At 35.0% G+C, this 9,771-nt stretch overlaps 1 protein-coding gene across 5 annotated transcripts in view; it reads left to right on the forward strand.

The window, feature by feature from the left end:
* WWP1 (WW domain containing E3 ubiquitin protein ligase 1) overlaps window positions 1–9,402 on the forward strand; it is a 59,797-nt gene extending 50,395 nt beyond the window's left edge. For 4 of the 5 annotated variants that reach the window (XM_067290254.1, XM_067290255.1, XM_067290257.1 and 1 more), the window contains 7 exons: window positions 1,085–1,218; window positions 1,321–1,461; window positions 2,757–2,877; window positions 4,040–4,144; window positions 5,639–5,735; window positions 6,048–6,120; window positions 7,280–8,215. In XM_067290254.1, coding sequence (XP_067146355.1) covers window positions 1,085–1,218; window positions 1,321–1,461; window positions 2,757–2,877; window positions 4,040–4,144; window positions 5,639–5,735; window positions 6,048–6,120; window positions 7,280–7,379 — 771 coding nt within the window. In that variant the 3' untranslated portion in view covers window positions 7,380–8,215. Of the gene's footprint in view, window positions 1–1,084; window positions 1,219–1,320; window positions 1,462–2,756; window positions 2,878–4,039; window positions 4,145–5,638; window positions 5,736–6,047; window positions 6,121–7,279 lie in introns of all 5 variants that reach the window. The other variant, XM_013956881.2, reaches the window with a different exon arrangement.
* The last annotated feature ends 369 nt before the right edge of the window (window positions 9,403–9,771 follow it).

Genomic DNA, 9,771 nt, shown 5'->3' on the forward strand with positions numbered 1-9,771 from the left:
TTAAGATCTTGCTTTTTTGCAAAAAGTGAAAGTCATATGGTTGGATACTGCACTCACCATTTAGTTTGTCTGCTTCTGTCAGCTCTCTCTCCCATGAGAAGTCTAGACTAACTTAAAAAAGGCCTTTTGGGGAACCCTTTTTTAGCTCTCTAAAGCAGAAGAAAATGCATGCTAGAGTAGGTTCTAAAGTGAACTTTAGAAGGTGGGGAAAAAAGATGGAACTTTGCCTTTTTCTGGAGGAAATGGGCTGTTAGAACAACTCATCTGCTCATAGAATTTCAGCTGTAAGGAGAGAGAAGCAGTAAAAGCACTTCATGACCTATGTTTAGGATGAGGGTTTTTTTTTTTTTTTTTTCAAAGATGTATTTTAGTGCATGATGTAAAATGGATCAGGATGAGGAAAAATGTTTTCATGATAGTAACTTGCTCTGTCAAATTTCGGAAGCACAGAGGCAGTATTATAGAAGTTAATGTTGTGTATGTATGTACAGTGCAGTGCATCCTTTTTCCATATGTGGTAAGACAAGTGTGACCAATGTTTGCGTTTTCAAATTGACTTTGGAATGGAAGGGAGAATTTTGTTTCTCAGTTCTGTTACAGTTCACCTATAAAGCAAATGATGCCCAGGGCTCTTTCAGAAGCAGTTTGCGCTTGCATTTTTAATTGTTTTTCACAAGCTGCAGTAGCACTGTCTGAAGGATAACTTTGCAAGATGGTTGTATATAGTAAAAAATCCTACCCGAGTAGGATCAAATAACAGTTAGTATGTACACCTTTCCACATAACCAGGATGAAACTTAGTAATTTCCTCTTTTCATAGACCTTATCCTTTTTTGAGATTTTTTTTTTATCTAAGAATTTCCAATTTGTATTGATGCATATGCTTAGCTTAATTTTGTTAATTAATTGTGTTTTCCTTCTTCCTGTTTAATGTCATATTTCATTCTTTTTAAATACCAGTCTGCTACTGCTACTTGATACTTTTTTATTATTTAAAGGAGAAAGAAAATAAGAAGAATTTAGTCTTGAAATAATTCAATAAATTCAGCAATTCAATATCAACAGCTTTCTTTCTGTTTAACAGGCGTTGTTTCATGGAAAATTTATTGACACTGGTTTTTCTCTGCCTTTCTACAAACGAATGCTGAGCAAGAAACTTACTATTAAGGATCTAGAATCTATTGATACTGAATTTTACAACTCCCTAATTTGGATAAGGTTTGTAGATTCGTTATTGTTGATGTTTTATAGATTTTTTTTTTTTTTACTTGTTTGCTTGCTTAGAATTTATTGTTAATTTTTTTTTCTTCCATCCTTCAGGGATAACAATATTGAAGAGTGTAACTTGGAAATGTACTTCTGTGTGGACATGGAGCTCTTAGGAAAAGTAACCTCACACGAGCTGAAATCAGGAGGTTCAAATATCTTGGTAACTGAGGAGAACAAAGAAGAATATATTGGGTAGGAAGATGTTGATGCCGAAAAAAAGTGTTCAGTATTTCTTATGTGGCTGTATTCTTTTTTTGGCTTTTTTTTTTTTTTTTGTATGGTATAACTTTTGGAACAGTGATTGGAGTGGTGTGTTAACACGATACATGTATATATTTTGATCTCTCCCCTCTTCCCTCCTGCTGGCCCACTCCCCCAAAAAAGACTTGATAGGGAGATGGTGACCTGTGTTATTATTACATATACAATGAGAGAGAACAGGTGAAACTGAAAATGAACAAACCAATGTTAAGTAACTTCAGGGTAACAAGTTCAGCTGGACAGAAGACATACATTTGACAGTGGATTTCACAACTGTTCTGTAGGTTGCTGTCACTGTAGAAACGGAAATCCAGATTTTAAGGAATGATGTATAATGTGGTGTGACTTAAACTAGTTGTTCTCCTTGTTCTGTTGTGCTCTTCTTTCTACCTTCTCTCCTAATCCTTACCACTGCCTTTCCTTTTCCAAACTTATATTTCTGATACATATATTCAGCGCAATCTCAAAAGCACATGTACATAGATCCTTTTCTATACTACAGTACATATCCCTGTGCTGCATATAAAGTTCCCACTTCAACAGTATTTAGCTTCTCATTGAAATGTTTCTGCTGTGTATATCTATATCTACCTTCACATTTTTTTATATTCAGAAATGGTTTGACCATTTGAGTTGGAAGTTAAAACACCATTACATCTTCCTTCCTCCAAATCTTAGCGTAAATCAGATGTTCAAATAGAAAATGACTACTCTTTGAAGTTGGAAATAATCTTATAATCATGGAAGTATTGGGCAACCATAGTTACAGATATTAAAATCAACAGTATTTTTTATTATTTTCTGCCTACATTTTTTTGCTGAAGAACAAAATATCTTAAAATCAGTGAAAACTTTTCTTCCACCAAAACAGTAAGATTATACATGTTTTAAGCCAGAAGAAATTTTGCCATAACAAAATAATAATACCCAAGCAGCAGCCTTTTTATTAAAAGACTGATGAATTCTGGTAAGTGAAAGGTTAATAATAAAAAAACATATTTTTGAAAGTGGAAATTAACATAAGTTCATCTTGATACTGTTACTATTGGTCTGAGTTTGGAGATTTGTCAATAAGTCCATTATAGTCTATGGAAACATAGTGATAAAAGAAAGTAAAACTGGAGGGAATGTTACCTCAATTTAACATATACACAGTGATGCATGTTTGAATTTTTCGTGTTGACTGCTAATTGATATTCAATTCATGCTTGTTTTTTCTTTCCCAGGTTAATGGCAGAGTGGCGATTTTCTCGGGGAGTTAGAGAACAAACCAAAGCTTTTCTTGATGGTTTTAATGAAGTTGTTCCCCTACAATGGCTACACTATTTTGATGAGAAGGAGTTGGAGGTGATGTTTTTTCTTCAACATTTTTACCTTTAGGGAAGGAATGTATGTATGGAATGATTAAATGGATAGGTCACCTTGAATCTCTCATCTGTAGTATGCTACATTTGACAGCTTGTGGAACTTGAACAGTCTAACAGGAGAGATGGAAGTAAATTGTGACCAAAAGCTGGTACCTTTATTGAATCTGTGTTCTGTGTTGTCCAGGAGTTGTGAATTTTAGATTCAATCCTCCGTTCTGGAATGTGTTTTGTAACATTCCATTAAAGGATCAGAATGTGAGATCACAGATAAATTGGTTACTTTTCTAAAACTTTTCCTGCTCTGGTAAATGGGTACAATTGCCTTTAACAGATTGCACAGAAGTTGATTCTGATGTATAGTAATTACTTAGTTTCACATACCTACTGTAGGATAGCTACTTAGGGTTATTAAACTTCAGGACAGAAGGTTGTATGCATTTTGCAGGTCCTCAAAATATTAACCTAAGGGCCAGTAACAAGAGTCAGTTGCACCATGTTTACTTAACCATCAGTCTGACCTATGCTATGTGTTGGGGTTGTGATTTGGGACAGGGACAAAAGGCTTTGTAGTGCTAGGCTTATTTCTGTGAGACCTGCCAAGATTCCTTGTGTATAATGAACAGTGTCCTGAAAGCTTCTTGAGTCAAATGGGAGTTTTGCCTGAGAAAGGACTTTGATCTAGCTTATGTAGTGCTCCCTTCTCTTAGAAGGCTTTGCTTTGAGCACCTTCAGCTTTTGTTGCCTCTGTTACTTTGCAGACTTGCACTTCTCAGTGCCTTTTACCTTAAGTAGTGGTAGTAGCAATGCAGTCATCATCATCTTGGAATATGAGGCAAGGTTTTAATGGGGAAGTTAATAATCTTTTATTATTGAATTATTAGTCGGAAGAAACTGGAAACTTCTGGTGCGTGGTGCCTTCAGACCACCTAAAAACATGAACAGTTCTTATCTTCTGTAAACTAAACGAGATCCTCTAAAGGAGGTAAAGAAGAGTAACTGTGGAATAAAATGAAAAAATTATCAGTTCTTCATTTGGAACAAGAACCTCTGTATCTCATATGAGAGACAGTAATAAAAACAGAACTAACTCTTAATATATATGTATAGATGTGTATGTAGTCAAATAATTATTCTCTTTCTAGGTTATGCTTTGTGGTATGCAAGAGGTTGATCTAGCAGACTGGCAACGGAACACTGTTTATCGTCATTATACTAGGAACAGCAAGCAGATCATATGGTTCTGGCAGGTAGGCTGATCAGTAGAATCACAGAATGGTTGAGGTTGGAAGGGGCCTCTGGAGATCATCTAGTCCAACCCCCCTGCTCAAGCAGGGTCACCCAAATTACGTTGCCCAGGACCCTGCCCAGACATCTTTTGAATATCTCCACAACCTCTCTGGGTAACATGCACCAGTGCTCTGTTACCCTCACAGTAAAGAAGTTTTTCCTTATGTTCAAAACATGTCCAACTTGTTTGGTTTTTTGTTTTGTTTTCTAACACAAATAACACACCTGGAGCAAAGGGAAGCCATTTGAATAAAGGCCCTTGCTGCTTCCTTTCTATCTCCTTTTCAGAAAGGAGAGGAGGATTGCTTGTTGTTAGGGAACACTGTGTAGGGTGGATAATGGCAGGGAGATACCTGCATCATTATTGGCTGGCTGGGTCATGAATATTTTTTCCATATCTTGTCCTTCTTACTGATTATACTACAGTATGGTTATTGGTATTGTTAGCAGTGATCAGCCTTCTAAATGTTCTTTTAAGTGCATGTGTGCATATAAAACGCCATGTATTGTTTATGGTTATCGTAATATAAACTGCCACTAGCATTGATTGATTATTACTGATATCTTAATGGAACTGCCTAAGAAATGTTTTCAGAAAAACAGAAAAATGCTAGGCAAGTTCCCAGTTGCTCTGAATTTCCCTAAAGAGAAGAAGTCACAGCTAGGCATTTCCTATCTTGTGATAAATCATAATGATTTTAGAAATGCTTTGACCAAAATCATTAGAAAAAAATGGTGCAAATCAACTATTTTTTAAATTATTGCATTTTAAGAATAATGTAAGACATAATGATCTGATCTAGTAGGGGGAAAAAAAAATTAAGTAGCTCATTACTGAAAGTATGTTAACCAGAAATTCATGTAAATTGAATATGGTTTCAACATTTATAAAGCAAAAATATTCATTTTAATATCCAGACTTTTCTGAGTCAAACTTCTAACAGTATTTATGCTGCCTTCTCTTATTAAGATATTGTCAGTCTTCCCTCTTTTTCCTTCTCCTCCCCTCCCCCCAATAAATTTTCTTATCAAATGATAACACTTGTTATGGGTAGTGGTCTCTCTCACTGAGACTGTTATGTGCAGGGAGCACTTAAGCCTTCAAAAACCCAGAGCCTGTGAGCAGGCTATTACCAAATGGCAATACTAATTCATGGCCATGTTTTATATTTTAGTGTTGGATAAAATAGATAAGCATAAAGATTCTTGTTATTTACTGAGATGTTGCCAGTCTTCACTTTGTAACAGTTGATAGTACACAATCTGAAATCAGTGTCTTCTCACCTCCCATTTTACCAGAACGGAGAATGATGCACTGTTCTTAAGGTGCTGTTTTTCTTTCTTTTTTTTTTTTTTTTAATGGAATTATACTTTTTCAAGGATATTGTGGGGTTTTTATTTTTCTCAAGCAATGCCCAAGATTTTTATTAAGTAATTTGAATTTCTGTGTCTAGTTTGTAAAAGAGACAGACAACGAGGTTCGCATGCGACTTTTGCAGTTTGTCACTGGCACTTGCCGATTACCACTGGGAGGATTTGCTGAACTTATGGGTAAGTGAAAGGTTACTGGAATGTTTATACTGTAACTATTCCGTTTTGCAAATGAGCTATGCTGCAGATGTACAGATACCAGGCACTTCGTGTACTCAGCTTGGATCTAGGTCTTTTATGTCAGAAGTCCCATGAATGCATTCCTAAATGATTATAAAATGGGCTCATTTCTACAAACAGCATGTTTACATTTATGTAATGTTGAGTAGCACATGATGAGTTCTGTCTGCTGTATCCGAGCTGTGTCTTGTGTCACATGTACTACTTAAAAGGAACAGATAGCATTTTTTTTTTCTAATCTTTTTTTTCCAGGAAGTAATGGTCCTCAGAAATTCTGCATCGAAAAAGTTGGTAAGGAAACCTGGTTACCAAGAAGTCACACTTGGTGAGTTGTTATGTATAGACTTTCTGTACCTTTAGTGGTTCTCTCTTCTGGTCTTGCATTCTACCAAATCAAATGAAATCTGATTTGAATCAGATATCTCCATCTTCCGTATCTTTGACTGCTCTGAGATGCCGGTATTGAAAGCTGTACTGGCTCCCTTATTCTTATGTTTTGCTATTGCATTGTACAATGTCAGTATCAGATACATCAAAAGTATTATAACATCCTTCTTGCATAGAACTGAGAGATGTTTCCCTAATTCTTTAACTTAAAGAATATCAAATAACTGAGTAGAAGTCATGTTGTTGTCAGGTTTATATATAGTTATTAGATATGCTTATTATATCGTAACATTATGAAATGTAACTATATAGTCACGAGAGAAATCAGTGTGAAAGAAATCATAGCAAACGTTCAGAACAAGTTCATTTTAGACCTTGCTCCCTTTTCCTTCCAGACTTTAGCTTATTAGCTTGCATTTGTACTCCAGACTAATGCAACAGATACAGTGATTGGTTTCCTGTATGTACTGTGGAAGAGGAACATGCCTTCATTTGGCAACCCTGTGACAGTAATATTTGTAATGTTTTTAAACTGTTTGCTGCAGGGGGTCCTCTGTTTTACCATTTACTCCAACTGGTGCTGTTTTTCTGAGTGATGAGTACAACAGTTAACATTGTCTTTGTCTAAGATAACCTTGGGGATAAGGGAGAATGAGACAGAACTGTGTCAGAAGCCTGTTAGGGCAAAGGCAAAGGAAGAAAGACTCTTTCTAGGCATACGTAGGAAGGAGAAAACTTGGGCTTTTTCATGCTTGTGCCTGCATTAGGAGATTTGTCAAATTAGGATGACATTAATTTCATGGTGAACATTTCCTTTTCTGAATACTATATTTCTCTGTATCTTGGGTTTTCTTTAGTCTTCAAAGGTTCTGTTTTCTATCTAATTTGATAACAGCCTTTTTTTCCTTAAAGTATTCCTCTAAAATGTGTTTTTAAGTGTACATCGAAGTGACAAAGCAGTGGGATCCCACTAATTCCCAATTCCTAACTTCTAATTGTTAGATCAGAACATTTTTAACTCCTACCATAGCAGTTGAGTTCTGTGATGTTCTACAGGGATAGATAAACTTACCAAGTATTTGTTTTTTTCTGTTCAGTTTTAATCGTTTGGATTTGCCACCGTATAAGAGCTATGAACAACTAAAAGAGAAGCTGCTCTTTGCCATTGAAGAAACAGAGGGATTTGGTCAAGAGTAGAAGTGGCTTCTGGTCAAAAAGGAGATCTTGCATATTAGAAGGCCCGGCCAACTAAAATTGCACACTTAATTGTATATAAGCTGTTTGTTCTGTACAGTGATCTTTCTGGAACTCTAAAAGTATAATTGTTCTCCGTTCTTCCACAAAGATATGCAAAACAGTTCAGCCTTTTCTACTTTTATTTATTGCCCTTCCAAATGACCAGAAACCCCCCTCATAAATTTTGAAAGCAGACAAAAGACTTATTTAAGATATATATTAAAAATATAAATATATATACTAATGGGCTCTAGTTTTATAGAGCTTTAAGTGTATGAAACATTGCAGCCATTTAAAAGGGCCTGGATTTGCTTTATCTTGGCTTTATTATTCAGAAAAATGTTTAAACTGCTCTATGTTCTCTCTTAACATCTCCAAGTTTGTTTTATTGCATGGCTGTTCTAAAAGGAGTTAAAGGCTTAGGCCAAACGTATCCTAAATATGTAGAAAGATGCTGCTGGTATTTGAGATGACAGAGTATGTTGTTCTGTCAGTTTAATTTTTTAAAATACATAAATAGCTGATATATCCCTCTCTCTACTACACTGATGTAGCCAAGGTCATGAATAAAGCCTTTATGACTTGCACAAGAGTCATGTACAATAAGATGAATGTGATTTCATGTTGAAAGCAATTGGTGCCACTGTTCTGACTTGTTGTAGGAGCTGAACAGAATATTTTAATTCATTTGAGCAGCATTGGAATTTGTTTACATATTACCTTGGGTTATTGCCACGAGGATGTTAGGTAATCTTTAAAGAAAAAAATAATAATAAAAGAGAAACTATTATACATTCGTTCTTTGGTCTGGTGTCTTACAGGTTTGTTTTTTTTTTCTTTCATCAATGTGATGTCCTTTTTACAACTTCATTGAGAATATTAATGTAAATCGAGATATACAAAAGGTAATGTGAACTTTGCTGCTTTCTATGTTCATGTTCAGTTTCAATTATTGGATCTAGTAAACCCAAATGAAAGTTACATAAGCTTTGCACAGTTAAAAATGTTTTTATTAAGTATCTCCATTCCTCTTAAGTTCTTGTAGGAATTCAGATGTACATGAATTAAGTATGTCTAAAACCTGTCATTCTTTTAGGTAGGCCAAGTTTGTCCTAAGTGCATAGTAATATAAAATGATTTTAAAATTTGTCCTATTGGTATTGAGGGCATTTGCTGAACTGCAAAGATGTGTAACAAAATCACAAAACCTTACTCGTGAATTATATTAAATGCTACTTTTAGCAAACTGTGCTTCCTATTATAGAGTAAAAAACATGTTTAAAATTATCATTTGTATTATGCTTTAAATATTAACTGTAAATTCGTTACATTTAACTTTTACAAAAATTTTGTACACACATGAAAATGATCTTAGAATGATTAAAAACACTTCTGTAACATATCATATTGCACTGTTAAAAGTGTAAATGCAGAAAGAATACTGGTATATCTGTTGTTTCTTTCCAACCAGCAACTGAATTCTGCCAAAATTTTATTTTTCTACATATTGGATTGTCTGAGGCTTTGCATTCCAAATGCACAGTTTACTGTGGAGCTAATAACTTGTAAATAGCTTTGATAACAGCAGCAGTGTAACTGGCCCAACAGACTGCTATATTACATTAACTTACCCTAAGAGTTTCAGAAATTTCCACCATTTGAGGGTTTTTCATACTATACCAAATATATTCTGTAAAACCATTTTCATGCATATACCATTGAATTAATTTCAAGTGTAAATCCACCTAAATTATGACTTGTGCCAGTTACAACGGAAGAAGCTTTAAAACAACCCAAAAACTAAAAGGCTGGGCAGCAGAAGTTTGTGTGGTTTACCTGAAAAATGATTAAGAGGGCTAAATGTCATACAGTTGAACTCTATGAATTTGCACTAATGAATGACTTGGTGACCCACTACCAACTGCTGAATCTTGTGAATCTGTGAGTAAGTGAACAAAATAAAAGAAAAAAAAAAGAAAAGACAGCACATTGCAAAAATGTACTTGGTTTGTTTTGGTGATTTAAGCTGTCTCATAACTGCAATAGTTTTTCCTGTGGATGTGAGGAAGAAGTAACCTGTGGCCTTCTGTACATGTATATTAGTATGTGATCTATTAATTGGCTTCAAAGGACTGGCTAAAAGTTTGGCTCTTAAGGAAAAAGGGAAAATTTATGTACTGCTCTGTGTGTGTATAAGTTAGACATCCTGGGACCAGAAATTACAGTAATAATGCATTGAAACTTTTTATTTCTGTTCCCATCCATATTTCTCAAAGTTCAGCTGTATTTGGGGGGAGGGAGGAAGAAAGATCTGGAGAGAGGAAAGCAGTGAAGACTGGATCAGATAAGGGAA

The sequence above is a fragment of the Apteryx mantelli genome, chromosome 2 (genome assembly GCF_036417845.1).
Source record: "Apteryx mantelli isolate bAptMan1 chromosome 2, bAptMan1.hap1, whole genome shotgun sequence".
Taxonomy (NCBI): Eukaryota; Metazoa; Chordata; class Aves; order Apterygiformes; family Apterygidae; genus Apteryx; species Apteryx mantelli.